At 46.5% G+C, this 27,759-nt stretch overlaps 1 protein-coding gene across 1 annotated transcript in view; it reads right to left on the bottom strand.

Annotated features, from left to right (window-relative positions):
- stat6 (signal transducer and activator of transcription 6, interleukin-4 induced) overlaps nt 1–27,759 on the bottom strand; it is a 97,785-nt gene that overhangs the window by 39,014 nt on the left and 31,012 nt on the right. Inside the window, exons 6-9 of the mRNA XM_089004943.1 lie at nt 17,380–17,465; nt 16,256–16,404; nt 1,299–1,415; nt 89–256 (exon numbers count right to left, since the gene is read on the bottom strand). Of these exons, the coding sequence (XP_088861069.1) occupies nt 89–256; nt 1,299–1,415; nt 16,256–16,404; nt 17,380–17,465 (520 nt within the window). The remainder of the gene's footprint in view (nt 1–88; nt 257–1,298; nt 1,416–16,255; nt 16,405–17,379; nt 17,466–27,759) is intronic.

Raw genomic sequence — 27,759 nt, 5'->3', positions numbered from 1 at the left:
TCATTTCAAGCTCATATAACTCCCGACCCATATCATTTAGGAATTAACTCTTTTTTTCAGATGAAAGAATATATGATGAATGACTCACCTGGGGGTGATGTTGAGGCTTCTGGCCTGGAGTTCATTAATGATTTGTGCCTTTAGCACCACAGGCTTCCCGGGTGCCACTTTTTCACCCAGCAGGTAGCGGACAGTTGTGGAGAACTTGGACTGTGTCTTGATCACTTGAGGCGGCTGCTTGTCCACCACGAGAGAGCTACAGGGAGAAAATTCAATATTTCAAAGTGGAAAAAAACCTGGACACGGAGCTGTTCATTCCATATCCATTACTGAGTCTGTAAGATTGTCATGGACAACTTTGTGCTGCGCCGCAAGAAACGGACAGAGCTAAATGGAGGCCATCAAAAAAAACATATGCTGTAGAATGGAGACAAAAATGCCAAAGACCGTAGTGTTTTGAGGTCATATTTTGAATAGAATAAACTACATAATGTAGTTATGACCAAAGTTTCATTTCATTTGGGCAAAAAAAACAAAGAAATGGGGCCTAATTTGAGTTGGGGCCCGTTTTTTCAGGGTCACACTGTATATTTACAGGTAAAATCCAAGTAACAACCGGGTTCCGACAAAACAGTCGTAAGTCAAACAGTCGTAAGTCGAAATCCATTCCAAATGGTAGACGTGACGTTTACACGACAGGATAGTATACGATGTCAATCTGTTGTTTTTAAGCAACGTTTTCTATTGAATACTATTATATACATGTTTACAGTTCATGTATAAATGTGATCACTTTTAGTCTTTTTTTATTGTTTCATATTTCGTATTATCGATTTTTATTACTGTATAACTGTACCTTCAATGTGTACAAAACTGTTTACTGTACAGTTCATTTATAAATGTTATACTTACCTTTTAATGTCGTTTTTATCATTTTATATTTCATATCAATTTATATTTTATTTAGATGTTATATCGTGGGTTAAAGACAACTCTTATTCGTAAAGAATACAGCTGTTTAAAAATTGCCAAAGTAAAAAAAGCAGTGTACAGTACTACAGCAGATGTTGCCAACAGTGTCTGTACTGTATAACTACTGTATTGAGTGTAGTTACGCAGTAGATTGCTGTACGAGTGTGAGATGCCTGCTGGCCAAAATTGCAGTATGCGTTGCCGGCAGCTCGCGGGTTATGGTGACAAGTGTAGGAAAAAAAAAAGGGGGGGGGGGGGCTCTGGCGGTCGTAAGTCGCGCCGGTCATAACTCAGATGTTATCCTTAAATTAAGTAAATCAGCCTACCTTTGAACCAGAAGCTGCAGAAGTTGTCTTAGCCTTTCCTGTAACTCTGGAATTGGTTCCATGATCAGCATTAACTCCTGTCTCAGCTTCCCGTTCACCCCAAGAAGCTGCTCACACCTGACACATCAGCACAAAAGAAATATTAATCTAAAAAATTATCAGGATTTTTTTTGCCATTCTAAAATGATAAATACGTCTGTGTAAGGTCTCAGTCGTACAGGAGGTGTCCATCGATGAAAAGGTTTCTTCAGCCGTCATATGTACTTCTATGAAGGTGTCAATTATTGGAAATCTGCCTTAATACTATGTATTTTCAATTGAGGGAGAAATTTTACAAACAAATTCATGGTTGTGCGATGGGCTCACCAGTTTCACCCATAGTGGCTAATCTGTACATGGAAGAGATAAAGAAACAGGCCCTCACATTCTTCCCGTGGATAAAATCTGTGGTGTGATATGTGGACGATACTTTTGTCATAATTAAAACACAAGAAATGAAATCCTTCACAGATCACCTCAACTCGGTAGACATCAACATTAAATTTACTCGCGAGGACATTAAAGACAACGAATTAGCGTTTTTGAGTTGTAAAGTAATTATGAAAGAGGACAGAGCGCGAAAAACACCGCCACGTCTAGACAGTAGGGATATATACAGGGCCGAAACTACCAGTAAGACTTTAGTTTGCTGACGAAGCTTCTTGGGTAAGAAGCGAAACGGCCGACACCTTCAAAGAAGTACAGATGACGGCTAAAGAAATCTTTTCAGAGATGGACCACTCCTGTACGACTGTGAGAGCTTACACACACACACACACACACACACACACACACACACACACACACACACACATATATACATATACAGTAAAGTCTCGTTATATCGATATATATATATATATATCGATATATATATATATATATATATATATATATATATATATATATATATATATATATATATATATATATATATATATATATCGATATATATATATATATATATATATATATCGATATATATATATATATATATATATATATATATATATATATATATATATATATATATATATATATATATATATATATATATACACACACACACACATATATACATATATACATATATACATATACACACACACACACACACACATATATATACATATACAGTAAAGTCTCGTTATATCGATATCGGTTATATCGATAGTACCGCTTATTACGATACTATTTTCATTTCCCTTGCACATTTCTAGTCTTTTTATGTATAATTAGTACCGTTTAGTACGATACCCGGTTGTTACGATAATCCGGTTATTACGGTGCTCCTTTTCATCCCCCGCCGGCCATTTTTGTTGTTTACATCGATATATCCGTCGCGCCATTGGTCAACTTGGTCACGTGTCTTGTTACGTGAGCCGCCATCGGTCGCGCCATTGGTCGACTTGGTCACATGAGCCGCCATCGGTCGCGCTATTGGTCGACTTGGCCGTGTGACTTTGTCACGTGACACGCCATCGGTCGCGCCATTGGTCAACTTGGTCACGTGTCTTGGTTACGTGTCACGCCATCAGTCGCGCCATTGGTCGACTTCGTCAGGTGACTTGGTTACGTGCCCAGCACTCGTGTAGCAGAGCCATTTTCATTTTCAGACGCTAGCTCGTGTGTAGCAGACGAGATTGAAGTGTTTGTGTTAAAAGGTAAAAATGGGAAGCAGAAGAAGATTGATGACTTTTTTAAATTGTATACATAATACAGTAAGATGTAAGCGTTGCAGTTTCCCTGTTGTGTTATGTACATGCCCACTGTACTGTATATGAATGCAATCGTTTTTTGCAACAATGTTTCTTGTTTTGTCTGCTGAAGCGCGATGATTTTCAAAATTATTAACATTCCATACTGTGTATTAAAGGACAGCCGATGTCACTTTTTATTCAAATGCAAATAAAAATGACTTCACGCCAAGACGTCTTGCATTGCTTGTGAATCCAAACAATGGCTTCAGATTCGGATAATATGCTTTCTTGTTACACATCCAGTTATGAATATGTTTCAAATACACTGTAGTTCTGAAGATTAAAGCATACATGTTTACAATCATTAAAGAATTATATGTGCCATTTTGAGGCAACATTGGGGGAACATCTCTCACCCAAAAAAAAAGGGAGCTAATGGCCAGCTCCGTTTCTTATATGGCGCATGGCTGCCCTCTTTTGGCGGCTTTTGTTTAATGCAGTTCGGCGCAGGATCGGATATATCGATAGTCCCGGTTATATCGATATTTTTTCGGACTCCCTTGAATATCGATATAACGAGACTTTACTGTATATATATATATATATATCACCCATGGTGGGTGAGACAAGGATTTTTTTTTAAATATATATAAAAAATCCTCGTCTCACCCACCATGGGTGGTGTCTGTCCCCTATTTCAGCTCGGGTCCTCTACCAGAGGGCAGGAAGCTTAAGGGTTCTGCGCAGTATCCATGCTGTTCCCAGCACTCGCTTTTCTGGACGGAGATGTCCGATGTTGTTCCCGGGATCTGTTGCAACCACTCGTCGAGTTTGGGGGTCACTGCCCCGAGTGCTCCGACCACCACAGGCACGACTGTCACCTTTACCTTCCAGGCTCTCTCCAGCTCCTCTCTGAGCCCTTGGTATTTCTCCATTTTCTCATGTTCCTTCTTTCTGATGTTTCCATCACTCGGGACCGCTACATCCACGAAAACGGCTTTCCTTTGCCCTTTATATCTGGTTGGTTGGCCATTACCATCTTGTCAGTCTGTATCTGGAAGTCCCACAGGATCTTTGCTCGGTCATTCTCCACCACCTTGGGAGGTGTTTCCCATTTTGACCTTGGGGTTTCCAGTCCATACTCCGCACAGATGTTTCGGTAGACTATGTCAGCCACCTGGTTATGGCGCTCCATGTAGGCTTTCCCAGCCAGCATCTTACACCCTGCAGTTATATGTTGGATTGTCTCAGGTGCCTCTTTGCACAACCTACACCTTGGGTCTTGTCTGGTGTGGTATATCCCTGCCTTGATGGCTCTGGTGTTCAGGGCCTGCTCTTGGGCAGCCAGGATGAGTGCGTCTGTGCTGTCCTTTAGGCCAGCCCTCTCTAGCCACTGATAGGACTTCTTGAGATCAGCCACTTCTGCTATGGTTCGGTGGTACATCCCGTGTAGGGGCTTTTCCTCCCATGATTGTCCCTCATCCAGCACCTCATCCTCTGTTCCCCATTGTCTGAGACATTCTCTGAGTACATCATCCGTTGGAGCCTTCTCTTTGATGTATTCATGGAGCTTGCATGTTTCATCCTGGACAGTGGCTCTCACACTCACTAGTCCCCGGCCTCCTTCCTTACGGCTTGTGTACAGTCTCAGGGTGCTGGACTTGGGATGGAACCCTCCGTGCATGGTGAGGAGTTTTCGGGTCTTAACATCCGTGGTCTGGATCTCTTCCTTTGGCCACCTTATTATTCCTGCAGGGTATCTGATCACTGGCAGGACATAGCTGTTTATTGCCCGGGTCTTGTTCTTGCCATTGAGCTGGCTTCTGAGGACTTGCCTCACCCGCTGGAGGTATTTGGTCGTAGCCGCTTTCCTTGTTGCTAGTTCAAGGTTGCCATTGGCCTGTGGTATACCTAGGTACTTGTAGCTGTTTTCAATGTCTGCTCTTGTTCCTTCAGGGAGTGAGACCCCTTCAGTGTGGACTACCTTGCCCCTCTTAGTCACCATCCGACGACATTTCTCCAGCCAGAATGACATTCCGATATCACCGCTGTAGATCCTGGTTGTGTGGATCAGGGAGTCTATGTCCCTTTCGCTCTTAGCATACAGCTTTATGTCATCCATGTAGAGGAGGTGACTGTTCGTAGCTCCATTTCTGAGGCAGCATCCATAGCCTGCCTTGGTGATTACCTGGCTGAGGGGGTTCAGTCCTATGCAGAACAGCAGCGGGGAGAGTGCATCACCTTGGTATATGCCACATTTGATGGACACTTGCGTTAGTGGCTTGCCATTGGCTTCAAGTGTGGTTTTCCACATCCTCATCGAGTTTGCAACGAAGGCTCTCAGGGTCCTGTTGACCTTATACAACTTCAAGCATTCAGTGATCCATGTGTGTGGCATCGAGTCATATGCTTTCTTGTAATCAATCCAGGCTGTGCACAGGTTGGTATATCGGGACCTGCAGTCTTGTGCAACTGTTCTGTCAACCAGCAGCTGATGTTAGGTACCTCTAGTATCTCTACTAATGCCTTTCTGTGCTTTGCTCATGTATTGATCCATGTGTCTACTTATCTTAGCCGCAATGATGCCTGACATGAGCTTCCATGTTGTGGAGGGACAGGTTATTGGCCGATAGTTGGAAGGAACTGAACCCTTTGAGGAATCCTTCATGATCAGGATTGTTCGCGCGTTGGTTGTTAGCCATCCTGGGTGAGTTCCATCATTCAGCAACTGGTTCATTTGTGCTGCTAGGCCAGGGGTGGGAAAACGTTTTGACTCGCGGGCCGCAATGGGTTCTAAAGTTTGACAGAGGGGCCGGGCCAGGAGCATTTGGAGGCAGTGTATGAGCTGGAAATACTAAACCTAAAGCATTAAAGGACAACCGACGCCTCCGGATGTCGTTATGTCCATAATTTGTAAAATCACTTCAAATGACTGACTGAGCGTATTTTACAAATATTCCACAGCATATAGCTATAGTTTACGTTTTAAGACTCGCGCTGAATATTCATGAAGTCTTTTTTTCGAGTTGATGACAATGCCCATGTGACGTCACGTTTGGACCGCCCCTGACTGAGAAAGCGACACACAATGCATTTTACGGTACTTTGTTTGGTCTGAAAACTTCGTGTTGATGGCGAAATTAGAAGGAAAACATATAAATAACGGGATGGTGAATCGTTGTGTGTTGCACCAAGACAACTATTTGATATTCGCTGACACAAATTCCCAGCTGACAAATCAGCCCATTTCCAACGGCGCTTGGGCGCCATCTTCTGCATTTTCTGGGTGCTACATTGCTGTCATTGACGGCTCAAATTGATATGGGAGGACTCCTTTAATCAATTGCAAACATTTATGCTTTCCTCTTCAGAACTATTTGAATCATATTCATAACTGGATGAGTAACAAGAAAGCATCTTCTCCGAATTTGAAGCCATTGTTTTGATTCTCGAGCAAGGCAAGACATCTTGGCGTGACGTCACGAACAAGGGGGTGGGACCTTCTGAAACTGGCCATTACCGGATTCATTTTGAAGTCATTTTTATTGGTGTCTTTCATTTGACTAAAAATATCAGCCTGCGTGTTTTGGGTATTTTAGATGCTATAGAACATTTTACTGATGTCAGTAGGAAACAAAAAAAAATGGTGCCGGTTGTCCTTTAAATGTAGTGTGTACAAACCTCATAGCACAGTAAGAACACTACAACCCAATTTATTAACTGTCTTTCAAATGTGAAAAATATCCCTGATCAGTTAGTAAATTTGGCTCAAGGAATATGCAAGATATGGCGTTTACATACTATTTCGCAGATACGAGGAAATTGAAATAGATTAAAATAACACATGCACTGTGATTTATCAAGATTGCGTCTGTTTTTAATAAGTTTCAATCGAAGGTGCAAAGTTAAAGAAATAAACATTTGTTGAAAAATGGAATCACTTTCAACATTCAAAACGTATTATTCCACAACGAAATATTCAAGATCAATAATACCTACTTGTGTTAAATTCCGCAAAATCATGGATGGATTGTCTTGACCGCGTGCTCTACTCACTCCACGGACGCCCTCGACTTCACGCGCAAACAGTACACGTGTACCGTCGCCAAGCACACAGACATAGGCTACCTGCAGTTGAAATTTGCATACTCGGCACGGCAGCCAATCAGAAGCCTGCTTCTCTCTTCCGGACTTTCGCAAGCGTTATAAAGTCTTCCATTTGCATATCATATTCCAAAGTAAATGCACAGAACCTCCGCCCAGAAGACAGATTCAAAAGAAGCTAACAACATATGTAATGCTACAAAACGTACATTTACATTAAACCGTGACTGTAGAGCGTACGTGACACTTATGAAAGGGGCTTAGTGGCTTGTAGAATGCCATGCAAACGTGGCATTGTGCACCATGATTATAAATGATTACTGCAGCAAAATATACAGCCATGGATTTATACTGTAAATTAAGCAAGGTAGCATTTGTGATAGGTACATCCGTAATTAAAAAAAACTTTATACTGACAATGTTCTTTTTTATGTGATTAGTCGTCTTTCAAGTTGTGAAAAATGGGGAAGGCAGATTTTCAGAGCTATCTGCCCTGTTGTCCGCTAACTTTTTGTCATGAGTTTCAGACACTGTTTTTACTATAATTTGGACAAATCCGGCGTGCCGGATTAAAAAGCCTAACGACCGTATGTGGCCCGCGGACCATAGTTTGCCCATGTCTGTGCTAGGCGCTCGTGGAGAGCTGTGAGTTTCTTTAGCCAGTAGGTGTGGACCATATCCGGGCCTGGTGCCGTCCAGTTTTTCATACCTGAGACTCTTTCTGGTATGTCTGCTGCTGTGATGGTAACTGGGTTCTGTTCAGGGAGGTTGCTGTGCTCCTCTTTCAGAGTCACCAACCATTGTGCACTGCTGTTATGTGCAACCTCCTTCTCCCATATGCCTTTCCAGTATCTTTCAATTTCCAGCCTTGGTGGGTCTGCTCTGCTGTTAGAGCCCTGCTACTGAGCGTACGCTTTCGCAGGTTGTGTTGCGAACAGCCTGTTTATTCTTCTGGCCTCATTCTCTTTCGCGTACCTCTTAAGGTGACTGGACAAGGCCTGGAGCCTTTGTTTGGCAGTTTAGAGTGCTTCAGGTATGGTTATCTGCATGTACCTCTTGGGTATTGGCCTTTTATTCACACCTCTCTGGGTCTCCTTCAATTGAACCACATCTTTCCGAGCCGCCTTGATCTTAGCCTCCAACCATCTTTTCCAAGGTGGGTAATGAATCTCGTGGCTCCCATGGTTGCTCTTGTAGCCAAGCATCTCTAGGATCACTGATGCTGAGGCGTATATAAGCTCATTGGTTTCCGTGATCGTACCGGTCAGGATCGTTGTCAGTGCTGCATTCACAGTTTCCATGAAACTTTCAGTTGGTACTTCACATAGCCGTTGTAATCGGTTTCTTAGTTGCCCAGTTTTCATTCTTGTCATGATCTTATCTCTCAGTTCAGTTGCTGCTTCGCTCAGCATTTCATTCATTGGGGCTGGCTTCCCAATCTCATCATTCATTGGGGCTTGCCTCCCAATCTCTGGTTGAACCTCTTCCTCTGATGTGGCAGCCTGGTGCCCTTCACCTCGGAATTTGTGTTGTACCTCATCAATCTCAAGTTGTGATAGCAATTGCCGTTTGTGGATATTGGAACACTGAGCTACTAGTTGTTTCGTGGTCAACCGTGAGTGTGGGTTGTGGGTGACTGTGGAAGTAACCATTCAGCCCCCATTCTCCGCATGTAACCCCTCTGACTAGGTTGCCTGAGTAGTAGCATTCCAACAGAGCCATGTTATCGCATCTCGTCCATCTCCGCGTTGTTCCAGTAGCCCATTTTTCATCAAGGTGCTCTGGTTCCCCAGCACCTGACACATACCTTGTTTGGCCGGGCGACGTCTGAGCCGTCATGTCATTCAATGTATTGTCTCTCATCATTGTATGAGGTAGGCATTAGCGTGAAGGGTCTTGCCCAAGGACCCACACTGGATGATGTTTTGTGCTCATTTTCTCTGCCCCAAAAAATGTAAGAAATCTTGAAGACCCTTCTCGCAAGTCAGGAAGCCCAATATCAGGCCAATTTGGCTCTCCTAGAAGAGCAAAACGAGAGCAAATGAACTGAAGGCAGAGGAATTGCTCTTGCAAAAGTGGCTTGTAGAATGCCATGCAAACGTGGCATTGAGCACCATGATTATAAATGATTACTGCAGCAAAATATACAGCCATGGATTTATACTGTAAATTAAGCAAGGTAGCATTTGTGATAGGTACATCCGTAATTAAAAAAAACTTTATACTGACAATGTTCTTTTTTATGTGATTAGTCGTCTTTCAAGTTGTGAAAAATGGGGAAGGCAGATTTTCAGAGCTATCTGCCCTGTTGTCCGCTAACTTTTTGTCATGAGTTTCAGACACTGTTTTTACTATAATTTGGACAAATCCGGCGTGCCGGATTAAAAAGCCTAACGACCGTATGTGGCCCGCGGACCATAGTTTGCCCATGTCTGTGCTAGGCGCTCGTGGAGAGCTGTGAGTTTCTTTAGCCAGTAGGTGTGGACCATATCCGGGCCTGGTGCCGTCCAGTTTTTCATACCTGAGACTCTTTCTGGTATGTCTGCTGCTGTGATGGTAACTGGGTTCTGTTCAGGGAGGTTGCTGTGCTCCTCTTTCAGAGTCACCAACCATTGTGCACTGCTGTTATGTGCAACCTCCTTCTCCCATATGCCTTTCCAGTATCTTTCAATTTCCAGCCTTGGTGGGTCTGCTCTGCTGTTAGAGCCCTGCTACTGAGCGTACGCTTTCGCAGGTTGTGTTGCGAACAGCCTGTTTATTCTTCTGGCCTCATTCTCTTTCGCGTACCTCTTAAGGTGACTGGACAAGGCCTGGAGCCTTTGTTTGGCAGTTTAGAGTGCTTCAGGTATGGTTATCTGCATGTACCTCTTTGGTATTGGCCTTTTATTCACACCTCTCTGGGTCTCCTTCAATTGAACCACATCTTTCCGAGCCGCCTTGATCTTAGCCTCCAACCATCTTTTCCAAGGTGGGTAATGAATCTCGTGGCTCCCATGGTTGCTCTTGTAGCCAAGCATCTCTAGGATCACTGATGCTGAGGCGTATATAAGCTCATTGGTTTCCGTGATCGTACCGGTCAGGATCGTTGTCAGTGCTGCATTCACAGTTTCCATGAAACTTTCAGTTGGTACTTCACATAGCCGTTGTAATCGGTTTCTTAGTTGCCCAGTTTTCATTCTTGTCATGATCTTATCTCTCAGTTCAGTTGCTGCTTCGCTCAGCATTTCATTCATTGGGGCTGGCTTCCCAATCTCATCATTCATTGGGGCTTGCCTCCCAATCTCTGGTTGAACCTCTTCCTCTGATGTGGCAGCCTGGTGCCCTTCACCTCGGAATTTGTGTTGTACCTCATCAATCTCAAGTTGTGATAGCAATTGCCGTTTGTGGATATTGGAACACTGAGCTACTAGTTGTTTCGTGGTCAACCGTGAGTGTGGGTTGTGGGTGACTGTGGAAGTAACCATTCAGCCCCCATTCTCCGCATGTAACCCCTCTGACTAGGTTGCCTGAGTAGTAGCATTCCAACAGAGCCATGTTATCGCATCTCGTCCATCTCCGCGTTGTTCCAGTAGCCCATTTTTCATCAAGGTGCTCTGGTTCCCCAGCACCTGACACATACCTTGTTTGACCGGGCGACGTCTGAGCCGTCATGTCATTCAATGTATTGTCTCTCATCATTGTATGAGGTAGGCATTAGCGTGAAGGGTCTTGCCCAAGGACCCACACTGGATGATGTTTTGTGCTCATTTTCTCTGCCCCAAAAAATGGAAGACATCTTGAAGACCCTTCTCGCAAGTCAGGAAGCCCAATATCAGGCCAATTTGGCTCTCCTAGAAGAGCAAAAGAGAGCAAATGAACTGAAGGCAGAGGAATTGCTCTTGCAAAAACAAATGGCCGCCAAGAACATGCCCCGGGTGAAGGCGGGTGATTTTTTAGTCAAGATGGGGGTGACGGATGATATTGAGGCGTACCTGCATACATTTGAAGCAACAGCCACTAGAGAAAGGTGGCCCAAGCAGCAATGGGTGGGATTGCTAGCACCCTTCCTGACAGGGGAATCACTGATTGCTGTCCTGGACTTGACCGCAGACAGAGCAGAAGACTACGATTATCTAAAAGCTGAAATTCTCAGCAGACATGGGCTCACCAAGTTCGGGATGGCACAGCGCTTCCACACCTGGACGTTCCAGCCAGACTAGCCTCCACGGGCACAGATGCACGAATTGGCTCGCATCGCCCGGAAGTGGCTGGAACCGGAAAGGAGCACGGCAGCTGAGGTGGTCGAGGCCATTGTCGTGGATCGCTACTTACGAGCCCTGCCCTATGAGGCAAAAAAGATCATCAGTCAGCAGTTGCTGACTACTGCCTGTCAAACAGTGGCAGCAGTGGAGCAGTACCAGGCCACAGCGGAGATGCTGCGAACGACCAGGAAGGAAACCGGCAACACATCCCCACCCAGGACTGGAATGGCCCGCAGAAAGGTGCCCAAGCTTCCCAACACAGCCAAGATGGCTCCAGGCGGCATCAGAAGCCCACGCAGGCAGTGACGGATACCCAGGTTGCACTGAGCCCAGATAATGCTACAGATGCGGAGAGACGGGACACATCTCATGGCAGTGTGGAAAACCAACGGAAGAGTCCATGCCGACCGCTGACTCTTCCAGTGCCCACCCTGCTCAATATGCCTCCCTCCTGGGGGGGAGTGACAGCTCACTAACAAGACCCACCACCTGTCCAGTGACAGTGAATCAACAGGATGTTGAAGCCCTGCTGGACTCCGGAAGGCTGGTCACCTTGGTGCGCCAAACGCTGGTGGATCCAATCAGGTTATCTCCAGAGAAAACCCTTCCAGTCTCCCGTGTCCACGGAGACACCAGAGTACCACACCACCGAACTCACCATGAATCATCCGCATAGTAGCTGGTGTGGGTGACTCACTCCCTGTCCCCCTCCTGATTGGACGCGACTGCCCAGCCTTTCACTCACTGTGGAGAGAAACACAGGAAAGACTGGCCCGACTACCTCGGAAGGGGAGAGGTAAGACGTGTGTAGTTAATACTCAAGCCTACGCCCCTGATTCACTCTCCCTAGCCTGTGCTCTCCTAGGGACAGCAAATGCACCACCGGAGACGGAGTCTGGCCCAGAGACAGCCAAGGAGACTCCAGCCCCAGAAAATCTCCCGGCTTCCAGTGGTGATGAGAACCCAGGGACCCAGAAGCTGCCTCCTTTAACAGGCCGGTATGGTACAGCCCCGTTACAGGATCCTACCCTTGCCAACGCCATGAAAAATTTGCAGGTTTTAGAGGGTGTAGTACTGGGGGAAAGGACAAGCCCCACATACCCCCATTTTGCTGTTGACCGGGGGCTATTATACCAGGTAACGAAACAAAATGATGAAGTACGTGAACAACTTTTCGTGCCGCAGCAACACCGAGCTACAGTACTGGACTTGGCACACACGCACCTGCTAGGGGAACACCTAGGGGTCGAAAAGACAAAAGAGAGAATCAAAGGGTTATTGGCAGGTGCCCCTGACCCCGGCATCAAAGGAGAAGACAGCCTTCGCCACACCAGAGGGACTCTACCAGTACACCAGGCTCCCATTTGGTCTCCATGGAGCACCCGCCACGTTTCAGCGCCTAATGGATCAGATTATCACCCCCCACAAGAGGTACGCAGCAGCATACTTGGATGATGTTGTCATACAGAGTCCCGACTGGGAGAGTCACTTACCCAGAGTGCAAGCTGTGATTGACTCCGTCAGAAAAGAAGGTCTCACAGCAAACCCAAAAAGTGCAGGTTGGCATTTGGCGAGACCAACTACCTGGGCTACACTATAGGACGGGGGCTGGTGAAGCCTCAAAAAGCAAAATTATGGGCTATACAAGATTGGCCCCAGCCCCTTTCCAAGAAGCAGGTGAGGTCGTTCTTAGGCCTGGCTGGCTACTATAGACGCTTTATTGCTGACTTTGTGATGGAGAATAAGAATGTATCATGTTTAAAAGTGCCGTGCTTTGTTGACTAACTAAACAATGGGCCCACAGTCAAAGCGCAGATGGCCACAGTGAATCTGAGTGAAACAGACACGGCAAGGTGAACTGTCGTCTCCATCTAAATTCTACAAGGTCTTTGCACAGAATTTAGGGCTTGAGAAACTCCTTTTTCACCAAAGTTATTTACGGCTTAAACATCCTGCACAAGCGCCAGATTACAAATTTATCAGTTCATGGAAAATACAACCAATTAAAATGTCTATGTTTTACTCCTTGCATCTGTTGGTGCTCAGAACGCCCAGAGGCGTGGCATTATAATCAAGAAAACCATGTTTTACTAATGTATCACTTTAATTTACATATACTCTCAATAAATAGCTTGGCAGAGAGGCGCATAATTCAGATGTATGTCATTTGATGACTGCGCTTCCTGCGGCAGTGGGGACAATCTTTCTGGTTCCGAGTCTGTCCACGGTGTCTGACTGTCATATCTCTGACACTTTGCTACTATAGCAGCCCCCATGACAGAATTGACGACCAAAAAACGCTCTCGGTTGGTGAAATGGAGCCCAGAGGCCGAAATGGCCTTCATCAATCTAGAACAGGCACTGGGCTCCAGTTCGATCCTGGTGGCACCAGAGTTCAGCAAAGACTTCATTGTTCAAGCTGATGTATCAGAAGTTGGTCTGGGGGCCGTACTCTCGCAAGTACATGGAGGAGAGGAACATCCCATCCTTTACCTTAGCAGAAAGCTGTTGCCCAGGGAAAAGAACTATTCCACAGTGGAAAAGGAGTGTCTTGCCATTACATGGGCTATGGAGTCATTACGCTTCTATCTCCTGGGAAGACGTTTCACGGTGGTCTCTGATCATGCTCCTCTCCAATGGATGGCCAGAAAAAGGGAGACCAACAGCAGAATAACCAGGTAGTTTTTGAGTCTGCAGGCCTTTAACTTTTCTGTGGTTCACAGGGCTGGCAAGCGCCAAGGCAATGCGGATGCCTTCTCCCAAAGGGAGGCCTTCCTTGCCTGTTTCGCATCCTTCACCCCGCCGAGGACGTCGGTGTGAAGGGGGGGGGGGGTGTGTGTGTGATGTCACGAGAGGCTGGGTCCTGGAGGGCAAATACATTCCTCTAAGATGGCTTCACCCAGAGAGTTTTGGCCCCATCTGGTGGAAGGTAGCAATTCAAACCCCACACCTGTGGCTGATCACGGCTTGATTGGCAAGCAAGGCTTTTAAGGCAGAGAGCCTCTGAGTGTGGAGGCCGGGGGAAGACAAGCTCCATTGCTGTGCTCTGTGGATTGCTAACTGATTGCTGCATGGAACTCATCGCCAGTTGGGACCATACGACAGAACACTGGATTTGGACCCTTGCTAAAGGTGGCTAGGCTACCTGAGAAGGACATCAAGAGGGGTGAGGCCTAGAAACACATGGAAAGGAACTCCGTCTTCAGTTTCACCTCAGAAGAGACTTTATTATGATTTAAGTATTGGAAGAGATGCTATTCTTGCCGTTGTTGCTTGTGAATACACCCTGAAACCCTTTATTAAAACCTTTGTTTGCATTCAAACCTGTCGCCCATTGCGCACTTTGTCCTGTCCCGCTGAGAGCTAGCCTCTCATGACATTACAATATATATACAGTAATGTCTCGTTATATTGATATTCTCGGGAGTTAGAAAAAATGTCGATATAACCGTACTGTCGATACATCCGTCCTGCGCCGAACTGCATTAACAAAAGCCGCCAAAAGAGGGCATCCAAGCGCCATATAAGAAACAGAGCTGGCCATATGAGCTCGCCATTTTGTGCCTCTTTTTTTTGGGGGGGGGGGGGGGGGGTGAGAGATGTTCCCCCAATGTTGCCTCAAATGGCACATATAATTCTTGCAAACATGTATGCTTTCCTCTTCAGGACTACAGTGTATTTGAATCATATTCATAACTGGATGTGTAACAAGAAAGCATATTATCCGAATCTGAAGCCATTGTTTGGATTCACAAGCAATGCAAGACGTCTTGGCGTGAAGTCATTTTTATTGGTGTTTTGCATTTGAATAAAAAGTGACATCAGTTGTCCTTTAATACATAGTATGGAATGTACAGTAATTTTCAAAATGATCACGCTTCAGCAGACAAAACAAGAAACATTGTTGCAAAAAACGATTGCATTCATATACAGTACAGTGGGCATGTACATAACACAACAGGGAAACTGCAACGCTTAAATCTTACTGCATTATGTATGCAATTTAAAAAAGTCATCAATCTTCTTCTGCTTCCCATTTTAACTTTTAACACAATCTTGTCTGCCACAGACAAGCTGGCGTCTGAAAATAAAAATGACTCGGCTACACGGGAGCTGGTCACGTAACAAACTCACGTGACCAAGTCGACCAATGGCGCGACCGATACAGATTTCGATAATGGTGGTACTGTATAGAAACCCCTAAGCAAATATCAATTCATCTTAAATATCTTTTGTATCGATATAAACATAGCAAAATGGCTGGCGGGAGATGAAAAAGAGCACCGTAGTAACCGGATTATTGTAAAAACCACTAATCGTACTAAACGGAACTAATTATACATAAAAAGACTAGAAATGTGCACGGGAAATGAAAATATAACGAATAATACTGTATATATATATATATATACACAGTAAAGTCTCGTTATATCGATATATATATATATATATATATATATATATATATATATATATATATACAGTAAAGTCTCGTTATATCGATATCGGTTATATCGATAGTACCGCTTATTACGATACTATTTCTATGCACGCACTTTTGTTATGTCTGATTACCTCTAATGTTCTATGATGGTATCACATGATGAGCATGACTAAGCCGACGTGGTAATAAGCTAAGAAGTCTGTTGTAGGCACAGACTAATTTAAACCTCAACGTTAGTTCGCTGACGAAGCTCTTCGGCTGAGGAACGAAACGTTTCGACACCTTCAGATGACGGCTGAACTACCTTGGATATCGACTGGTCGATCGCGAACGCACCCCTGGTCTAGTTTTTCCAGGTCGCAACTGTGGTGTAAGCCAGTCGCTTCAAAATGCAGACAATAAGCATCCGTCATAAAACTGAGATCTTACCACATCTGCAGGACATTGAGGTTGTCATCAAAAGGATGTCCAATGGTTGCCTTGTACTGCTCCCACCTCCAGGCCTTCAGTCTGTTCAGTAGTTGTGCTTGACACTGGTCCAGGCAGTCCACACACTCATTGAGCAACTGGAAACGCTTCTGCAAAAGTGGAGAATGATGTGCCTGTCAATAATGTCCATAAAGGATACGTAGCAAAGATTAGCAAGGATGAAGTGAGGAGAGAGCTGAAGAGGATGACGGGTGCAAAGGCACTCTTGCCTGATGGTTTACCAATGGAGGTATGGAAGTGTCTCGGAGAGTGGTGTTTCTGACTGGGTTGTTCAACAAGATCTTAGATGGTGAGAAGATGCCTAAGGAATGGAGGCGAAAGGTACTGGTGCCAATTTTTAAGAACAAGGAAGATGTGCAGTGTTATAGTAACTTCTTTTCCTTCAGGCTTTTCCCTTCAGGGGACTCCACAGCGAATCAGTGTCCTCCATCTAACCCGGTTTTGGGCATCCTCTTCTTTCACACCAGCTACCTTCATGTCCTCTTTGACAACATCCACAAACCTGCTCTTTGGGTGTCCTCTCGGTCTCCTGCCTGGCAGTTCAAGGTTCAGCATCCTTCTCCCGATATAGTCACTCTCTCTCCTCTGGACATATCCAAACCATCTCAGTCTGACTTTCTCTCCAAAGCCAAAACCTCTTATGAGTTGTCCCTTTGATATACTCCTTCCTGATCCTATCCAACCTGGTCACTCCCAAAGAAAACCTCAACATCTGTGCTACCTACAGCTCTGCATCCTGTCTTTTCTTCAGTGGACATGTCTCCAGTCTAAACATCATGGCTGCTCCCACCACCGTTTTATAGACCTTTCCTTTCATCCTAGCTGAAACCCTTCTATCACACATCACACCTGACATTTTTCTCCAGCCGTTCCATCATGGCTGGACACGCTTCTTCACCTCTTTTCCACGCTCTCTCTTCATTGCTCTGGACAGATGACCCCACGTACTTCAAATCCTCCACCTTCTTTATCTATTCTCCCCATAGCATCACTTGGATCCCTCTCATTCACACGCATATATCCTGGATCCTGGAAGTTCACAAAGCAGAAAAATGGTTACTCACCGTTGCCATAGAGCTGACATTGTATTCCAGCTGCGGGATGTGTTTTTGCAGTCTGCCGAGTTCTGACCCTGTGGGATCCATGGACCCTGTGGACCAGCAAATAGCATCCGATTAATCCATTCGACAGAAAAACCCGAAGAAAAGTTGTTGTTGTTGACTCGTTAACTCATTCAGTGCCATTCATGAATTTATCCAGGAATTGAAAATGTGACATAGAGCGCCATTTTTGAATTTGTTCAGGTTTTGTTTTTTTCATGTTTGGGTGCCGATAAATGGCCTCTGGCTCAGATAACTCCAGACCCATATCATTTAGGAATTAAAGAATATCACACAAATAGTAAACAGAATTTGTCAATAATGCACACCATGTAATGCTTTGTTATTTTTTGCGACCTCGAAAATTATATTGCGCCATTGTGACGTATCGTATCATGTTGCGATCAGACAGCCTGCGGAAATCAACTTCGCGAATGTTTTCATAAGCTCACTCATTATCTCATTCAAAAATTTATTCAGAAATTGAAAATATGACGTCAAGTGCCATTCCCGAATTAGTTCGGGTTTCGTTTTTTTCTTGCTTGGGTGCTGATAAAGCACTGGCAAGCCGTCTGGCAATGTTTTTCATTTCCACGAGGGGCCTGCATTTCCCTTTTGTCCATGTTAATGCTTTGTTTCAGCTTCAGCTGGTGTTAAAGCGCTATATGTGTATGTATTGCCTTGTATGTTGGGCATCCACCCTCATTTCAAGCTCCTATAACTCCAGACCCATATCATTTAGGAATTAACATTTTTTTGATGAAAGAAGAGAGTTCAAGGTTTCTGATGCTGCATTGAATATTTATGCCATCCTAAAACTCAATATTATGTGGGTCCTGGAATTCAAGTGACAATGACAAAAACCCTGGCACTGGAGTGGACATACTTTTGCACATGTCTGGCAGTGAATGAGTTAAGAAACAAATATTTTTTTTGTATGAAAGATACTGATTTATCTGAAGTCAACAGTCTCAAACGTGGTTGAAAAAAACAGCTTCAGCTTTTGTTGAAGCGCGACATCAATCAATATGTATTGTATTTTATTGTAACACTGCGACAAGTGATTCACTGGAGTTTATTCTAGAAAATAGGAAAAGATAGGGGAGAGAAATATCTTTTTTGTTTGTTTTAAACAGTTTCTGTAGGAGGAAACAAATGTTTTCCAATGCCGTAAGAATGTGAAGAATAAATATTTATTGCCAACATTTCTGGAATCGCTGGTGAGAGCTGGAAAAAGTGGCTTTGATTTGTGGAGGGCCTGAGAGAAGCATTTTTAAATGGCATACAGGAGCTGTGGTAGTGATTAACATGTGGCCAAAGTGTGTTCATCCTAGGGGCCATTATGGTGTTGCTCGTGATGGTATGCACGCGGAGGTCCGTGGGAGGTAACGGGTCAATTGAGGGCGGTTGGATATCGAAAAAGTCAAAAAAGGTTGGGCAACCCTTATCTACAGGATGCAGTGCAGGAAAAAAATCATCATGAAGGGTCGTTGTGTATTTGGAGTCAACTTGGTAATTTAATGTTGATACATATACATAGCTGCCAACTTCTGAAAGCAGAAATGTCTAGTAATACGCTGGGGTCCAGGTTACTGCGCATGTGCGGTAAACTGTTTGTGTTTCCGCTTGTTGGCATTTTTTTTTTTTTGCATTTCAAATAATGTACGGTGTAAGAAAACGTTTATACGGGACTTGTAATCATTTATAAGACCAGCTATTAGCCAAGGTTGACCGCTATGATGTAATTTTTATCGTTGTGTACGGTCGTATTGATAAAAGCATAACATGCGCAGTGAACTGTCTGCATTTCTGCTTGTTCGCATTTTTTTAACATTTTAAATAATGTACGCCGTACGAAAACTTTTATATGGGAATTGTAATCATTTATAAGAGCAGTTATTAGCCAAGGTTGACAGTTATGTAACTGAAACTGCCGTCATTTTCACCTTTTCTTGAGCGAAGTCTAATTCCTGGAAATGCTTGGGTGTTTTCGAAAAGACAGCGAAAAAACTGAACTTTTCCTTGTCGGTACCAAATCCACCCTACACAAAGCAAACAGTTTCTCTCTCACCATTGACAGTTCAACCGTGTCCCCCTCCCCTAAGGTCAAGAGCCTGGGTGTCATCCTCGATAGATCACTATCTTTTCACTCCCATATAAATAACATAACTCGGTGTGCATATTTCCACCTCTGTAATATCAATCGTCTCTGTCCCTCTCTCACCCCTTACTCCGCTGCTATCCTTTCCACAGTCTCGTCACCTCCTGCATCGATTATTGTAACTCACTTCTCTACGGCGTCAATCAGAAATTTCTCCATAAACTCCAACTAGTCCAAAATTCTTCAGCCCGGATCATCATTAAAACCCCCTACTTTCACCACATCACCGCCGTCCTCCAGCAGCTCCACTGGCTCCCTGTTAAACATCGGATCGAATTCAACAGTAGCCAAAATGGAACTGTATAGTGCCACTTAGCAGTTTTTTTTGACGACGATACTAGTGCAGCGTGTTCTCCCGGAAACAAATTCCTTGTATGTTCTACATACTTGGCAATAAAGATGATTCTGATTCTGATTCTGATTCTGAAAATACTTCTGTTTACATTCAAAGCCATCCATAACCTTGCCCCTCACCATCTGTCTGACCTGCTTCAAATCTCCGTTCCCTCTCGGTCCCTCAGATCCTCATCCTCCCTTCACCTCTACATGCCCTCTGCCCGTCTCACCACGATGGGATGCAAAGCTTTCAGCCGCTCTGCTCCCAAACTCTGCAATTCACTTCCACCCAACATTCGTAAAATGACTCCCTCCCTACTTTCAAATCCCACCTCAAAACCCATCTGTTTAAAATTGCATTCATGGTCTAGTCCAGGGGTGGGCAAACTTTTTGACTTGCGGGCCGCATTGGGTTCTAAAATTCGACAGAGGGGCCGGGCCAGGAGCATTTGGAGGGAGTGTTTGGGCCGGAAATACTAAACCTAAAGCATTAAAGGACAACCGACGCCTCCGGACAAGTTATGTCCATAATTTATAAAATCACCCAAAATGACTTTGACTGAGTGTATTTTACAAAGATTCCACAGCATATAGCTATAGTTTACGTTTTAAGACTTGCGCTGAATATTCATGAAGTCTTGTTTTCGAGTTGATGACGATCCCCACGTGACGTCATGTTTGGACCGCCCCTGACCGAGAAAGCGACATACAATGCATTTTGGGTACTTTGTTTGGTCTGAAAACTTTGTGTTGATCCGTGTTGATGGCGAAATTAGAAGGAAAACACATAAATAACGCCATGGTGAATCGTTGTGTGTTGCACCAAGACAGCTATTTGATATTCGCTGACACAAATTCCCATCTGACAAATCAGCCCATTTCCAACGGAGCTTGGGCGCAATCTTCTGCATTTTCTGGGTGCTACATTGCTGTCATTGACGGCTCAAATTGATATGGGAGGACTCCTTGAATCAATTGCAAACATTTATGCTTTCCTCTTCAGAACTATTTGAATCCTATTATTAACTGGATGAGTAACAAGAAAACATCTTCTCCGAATCTGAAGTCATTGTTTTGATTCTCGAGCAAGGCAAGACGTCTTGGCGTGACGTCACGAACAGGGGGGTGGGAACTTCTGAAACTGGCCATTTCCAGATGCATTTTGAAGTCATTTTTATTGGTGTTTTTCATTTAACTAAAAATATCAGCCTGCCTGATTTGAGTATTTTAGATGCTATAAAACGTTTTTCTGATGTCAGTGGGAAACAAAAAAAAAAGGTGTCGGTTGTCCTTTAAATGTAGTGTGTACAAACCTCATAGCACAGTAAGAACACGACAACCCAATTTATTAACTGTCTTTCAAATGTGAAAAATATCCCTGATCAGTTAATAAATTTGCCTCAAGGACTACGGCGTTTACATACTATTTCGCAGATACTTGGAGGAGGAAATGGAAATAGATTAAAATAACATATGCACTGTGATTTATCAAGAATGCGTCTGTTTTTAATAAGTTTTCATTGAAGGGGCAAAGTTAAAGAAATCAACATTTATTGAAAAATTGAATCACTTTCAACATTCAAAACATATTATTACACAACGAAATATTCAAGCTCAATAATACCTACTTGTGTTAAATTCCGCCAAATCATAGATGGTTTGTCCTGAACGCGCGCTCAACAAACTCCTCACTGACGCCCTCGCCTTCACGCGCAAACAATACACATGTACCGTCGCCGAGCACACAAACATAGACTACCTGCAGTTGAAATTTGCATACTCGGCACGGCAGCCAATCAGAAGCCTGCTTCTTTCTTCCGGACTTTCGCAAGCGTTATAGAGTTGTGCAATTGCATGTCATTTTCCAAAATAGATGCACAGAACCTCAGCCCAGAAGAAAGATTCAAAAGAAGCTAACAACATATGTGACGCTACAAAACCTAAATTTACATTAAACCGTGACTGTAAAGTGTACGTGAGACTTATGAAAGGGGCTTAGTGGCTCGTAGAAAGCAATGCAAACGTTGCATTGTGCACCGCAATGATAATTGACTACTGCAGCAAAATCTACAGCCATGCACATGTACCGTAAATTAAGCAAGGTAGCATTTGTAGTCGATGCATTCTTGATTAAAAAAAAAAAAAACTTTATACTTTGTGACAATGTTTTTTAATGTGATTAGTTGTCTCATTGTGCTTCAAGTTGTGAAAATTGGGCCAGGCAACTTTTCAGTTATCTGCCCTGTTCTTGGCTAACTTTTTGTCATGAGTTTTAGATACTGTTTTTACTATAATTTGGGCAAATTCGGCGGGCCGGATTAAAAAGCCGTATGTGGCCCGCGGGCCGTAGTTTGCCCATGTCTGGTCTAGTCTATTCATGGTCAATCAGTTATTTTATTATTTATCATTTTACTTCTGGTTTTATTGTTTTGTGCTTTGTTTTTATTGTAAAGTGTTTACCTGAAAGGTGCTTGAAATTAAATGTATTATTATTATTATTATTATTATTATTATTTTTATTAGTATTAGTAGTAGTAGTAGTAGTAGTATTTTTCCTCGCCAAACGAATGTCGTTTTCTTTGACTTTTCACACCTTTGGTTGATTTTTCTCCGGCAGACGGCGTTACACGACGATGCAAAAAAAAAAAAAACAACACTAACTCTTGTGTCTCGATTCCAGGGACGAGCTGTCACTCAGGATTCATTCATCTAAAGGAAGCTAACAGCTAGCCCTGTGCCGAGCGCCTGTTCTCGTGTTTTGAATGAACATTAAGTACAGTAGTTAGTTGTAGTAGTAGTAGTAGTTAGTAGTTGACCATTTTGGATGGATTGTTTTTATTGGAAAACGTCAGTTTCATGATTAACCCGGAATGGGATCATGAAAACCGTAGTTTTTTTTCCGGCAAAACTCAAGTACAGTGATACCTCGGTTTATGAACACCTTGGCTTACGAACTTTTCAGTTTATAAACGTTAAATTTATGAAAATTTAACCTTGGCATACGAACTATTTTTCTGGATACACATGGAGCGCCACAATGAGTGATGTGTCGTTCGCGAACGAGCCCGTTCTCCTCACTAGAAAATGGCAGCAGACTTTTTTTGTCCTCTATACCTCGCCCCCAGTCTTTGGTTAAAGCCACATGACTGGTCAAAAAGGCATCAGTGAGGGGGGTTTAAACATAAAATGGACAGGAAGACAACAGAGAGAGAGTTAGAAAATGGATAGAAAACAGTGACATTTGGATTCGTTTCAACCTTATTGATCAAATTGTTCAAAGGCTGAGTGTAGACTGAAAGGTTAAAATATCCTATCAATCAGGTTCCACAAATAACCCGCACAAGCCATCTGTACACTTGATGCAAAAAGCTATCAACCCAGCTAAACAGAACACAATTGATGAGGAACGAGGTAAAATTAGAAAGCACCTACAGGTGATCATTTCTCAAGTTGGTGAAAGAAGAAGGCTACGTTCCTCAACAAGTGTCACATCTCGTCGCCGCCCGGGGCGCGCCCCGCCCCTCCTGTCACCTTCTCCGCTGCTCCATGGAGACGGCCCCTCCCATCATCACGCACCTGGGTTCCCACAGCTGGTTGTCATTCCCTTGATTGTGCCTTCTGACTATATTTACCGATCGCGCAATACCGTCTTTGTCAGAGTATTCTTAAAGCCACCATTACTACTTCCATGCCGTCAGGTCTGCCGTCACCGATCTCTCACTTACCTCTCCCTGCTGTTATTTTTGCATGAGTGCCTCAGTAAAGACTTTTTGTTCACGAGTATCTGTCTCGCCGTGTATTTTGGATCCAACCTCCCCGCTTTCCTTTCGTCACTCGAGCCCTGCCCTCAAGCCTCGAGTGCCTTGACATAATACTCCGACCACCCATGGATCCCGCCGGCGAAGACAGATTCCTCGCCGCCCTGACCGTGCAAGCGGAGCGTTCGAGCCAGCTGGCCCGTGCCATCGCGGAAGTCAGCCAAATTACCACTATGCTGGCTCAACGCTTCGAGGCGGCTGAGGCACGAATTTCCGCCCTGACAAACAAGTCTTCCCCGCCCGTGAGTAGGCACGCTCTTCAACTACCGCTCCCCTCACGCTACGCAGGCGAAACCGGGCGCTGCGCTCAGTTTTTAATGCAGTGCACGCTCGTGTTTGATCAACATCCATACGCCTGCGTTAGCGATGAGGCGAAGGTAGCCTTCATCACCAGCCTGCTCACGGGAGAAGCCGAGAAATGGGTGCTGGCCATCCGAGAGTCCCGACCGGAGCTGCGCACCTCGTACCCGGACTTCGTCGCCGAGTTACGCCGGGTTTTCCATCATCCGGTGACGGAGTCCGAAGCTGAGGGGAGACTATTGGACTGCGTCCAAGGGGCCCGTTCAGCCGCGGAATACTCCGTCGACTTCCGCATCCGGGCCGCTGGCAGCGGCTACGGCGACCGAGCGCTGAGGGGGGTGTTTCGTCGCGGATTGAACGCCGATCTCAAGGACGAGTTGGCTGCCCGCGACGCTGGCACCACCTTCGACGACCTGGTCGCCATAGACATCGGCCTGGATCACCGCCTTCGGGAGCGACAGAGGGAGCAGCGCGGCCAACGGCCCAGACGGCCCCGAAGCCGGTCCAGATCTCCCACACCCGGCAGCGTGCGCGTGCGGCGCCTGGAGGAATCCCCCGAACCCATGATCATAGGGGGAGGGAACGACCGCACTATCCCCGGGGCTCGCCGCACCCAAGGCCCCCAGCCAAAGACCTCAGGTCCCCGCAAGTCCCCGTCGAAACGGCGACCACAGCGACCTCTGGAGGTCAAAGCCACGACCCCCGTTACACGGTTGGAGCTGGACGCGAATTAATCGGCCCGTCCAGCTCCCAAACCGTGCGGGCCCTTGTGGACTCGGGGGCCGACGGGTGCATCATTGATCCCCAGCTGGCGGACTCGTTGGGCTGCCAGCTGATCGATCTCCACCCCCCAAAGGAGATCGTCGACCTGGACGGCAGACTGTTAGCCCGAGTCACCCACCTCACTGCCCCGCTAAAACTCCGGGTAGCGGGGAATCACGTCGAACACCGCCAATTTTTAGTTATGCCCTCCCGGAATGCGCCGTTGGTATTGGGTCTCCCCTGGCTCAATACCCACGACCCGTCCATCTCCTGGGAGGGGCCCACCATTCAGGGCTGGAGCCCCTACTGCTACGCCAACTGCCTGCGGTCGGCTACGGCAGGGCGAGACCCCTCCCGCGGTGGCCCGCCCGAGGCCATCTGCCTCAAGGGCGTGCCACATTGCTACCATGACCTGCAGGAGGTGTTCAGCAAAGACCACGCCCAATCCCTGCCGCCTCACCGACCGTATGACTGTGCTATAGACTTGCAGCCGCGGGCTCCATTACCGGACTCCAGACTTTTCCACATCTCACAACTGGAACGGGAAGCCCTGAGCACTTACATAGACTCCTCCCTCGCGGCGGGACTCATCCGGCCGTCACGGTCTCCGCTGGGCGCAGGGTTCTTTATTGACAAGAAGGACGGAACCCTGCGTCCGTGTGTCGACTACCGGAGTCTGAACGACATCACCATCCGAAACAAATACCCCCTCCCCCTCATGGACTCAGCCTTCACGCCCCTTCAATCAGCTACCATTTTTTCCAAATTAGACCTCCGCAGTGCGTACCATTTGGTCCGCATCCGGGAGGGGGATGAATGGAAAACCGCATTTAAAACACCATTAGGACATTTTGAGTATCTGGTGATGCCGTTCGGACTCACGAACGCGCCCGCCGTCTTCCAGAATTTAATCAATGATGTGCTCAGGGACTTCCTCAATGTTTTTGTTTATCTTGACGATATTCTCATTTTTTCTCATTCCGCAGAGGAGCACCGGCAACACGTCCGACGGGTCCTGGCGCGGCTCCTGCAAAACCGGCTCTATGTGAAGGCAGAGAAGTGCGAGTTCCATGTCCGCTCTCTGTCCTTCCTAGGGTTTGTTGTGGAGCAGGGGCAGCTCAGGGCCGACCCCATTAAGACTAAAGCGGTGGTGGAATGGCCGATCCCGAAGACGTGAAAACAGCTCCAGCGGTTTTTGGGGTTTGCCAACTTCTACCGCCGCTTCATTCGTGGGTATAGTCAGAAGGTACTCCCCCTCACTAACCTCACGTCCTCCAAGATTCCCTTCAGGTGGACGCCCGATGCTGAGGGGGCATTCAACCGCCTCCGTCTGGCCTTCACCAACCCCCCTGTTTTGCGTCATCCCGACCCGGATCTCCCGTTCACGGTCGAGGTTGACGCATCCGAGTCTGGAGTAGGGGCCGTCCTGTCCCAGCGCTCTCCCACGGACCAGAAGCTACGCCCATGCGCCTTCTTCTCCCGCCGGCTCAGCCCCGCCGAGGCCAACTACGACGTCGGAAACCGAGAACTTCTGGCGGTCGTCCTGGCCCTGCAGGAATGGAGACACTGGCTTCAGGGAGCGAAACACCCCTTCACCGTCTACACGGACCATAAGAACCTGGCGGCCATCCGGTCGGCCAAGAGACTTAACTCTAGACAGGCCCGATGGTCACTCTTCCTCACCCGTTTTAACTTTTCTCTCACATACTGCCCAGGGTCACAGAACACCAAGCCCGATGCCCTATCCCGCATCCATGAGCCGGCAGAAAGGGAGGAGACCACCACCAACATCCTGCCGGCCCAGCGCATCCTGGGTGCCCTCAGATGGGAGGTTGAGAGAAAGGTTCAGCAAGCCCAGGGGACGACCCCCATCCCCAGGGGCTGCCCTAAGGATCGCCTGTTCGTCCCCCCCCTCTTCGCACGGAGATGCTCGTTTGGGGGCACACCTCCAAGATAGCCTGTCACCCGGGGGTCAACAGGACGATCCAACTCATCGCCCAACGGTTCTGGTGGCCGGGGTTCAGGATGGACATCACCCTCTTCGTAAAGGCCTGCCCGACCTGCGCCCGTGGGAAAGCCTCCCACCAGCCCCCGGCAGGACTCCTCCAGCCGCTACCGGTGCCGTCCAGACCCTGGTCCCACATCTCCGTCGACTTCGTGACAGGCCTCCCCCCCCTCCCGTGGCAAGACGGTCGTCCTCACCGTAGTGGACCGATTCTCTAAGTCGGCCCACTTCGTCCCGTTAACCAGGTTGCCGTCCGCCATCGAGACGGCTCAACTCCTGGTTAACCACGTCGTCCGTCTCCACGGGATTCCGACGGACATCGTGTCGGACCGGGGACCGCAGTTCGTTTCCAAGGTATGGAAACGTTTCTGTCGGTCCCCAGGGGCGTCGGCGAGCCTGTCGTCTGGATACCATCCCGAGACCAACGGACAGACGGAGAGGAAGAACCAGGACCTGGAGGCGACCCTCCGGTGCGTGTGCCTTCACAACCCGGCGTCGTGGGCCCTGCATCTACCCTGGGTGGAGTACGCCCACAACTCCCTGGTCTCCGCAGCCACAGGTCGGTCCCCATTCATGTCCGCCTGTGGCTATCAGCCTCCCTTGTTTCCCACCCAGGAGGGCAAGGTGGAGGTCCCGTCTATTGAACATCACCTCAGACGGGCCCACCGAGTCTGGAAGGAGACCAGGGACGCCCTGACACGCACCGCATCCCGGAACCAGCGGGTGGCGGATCGTCATCGGAGACAGGCACCCAGCTACCAGGTCGGGCAGGAGGTGTGGCTGTCCACGAGGGACCTTCGGCTGGCAGGGTCTTCAGCCAAGCCGGGCCCACGCTTCACAGGTCCCTTCCCCATCGAGGCCATCCTCAGCCCGGTCTCGTTGAGGCTCCGGCTGCCACCCACCATGAGGATCCACCCCGTATTCCATGTTTCCCTTCTCAAGCCAGTGGAAACCAGGTCCTT

The sequence above is a fragment of the Hippocampus bargibanti genome, linkage group LG01, assembly GCF_051943395.1.
Source record: "Hippocampus bargibanti isolate YZ-2025 linkage group LG01, ASM5194339v1, whole genome shotgun sequence".
NCBI lineage: Eukaryota > Metazoa > Chordata > Actinopteri > Syngnathiformes > Syngnathidae > Hippocampus > Hippocampus bargibanti.
This window is presented reverse-complemented; position numbering and strand designations above follow the sequence as displayed.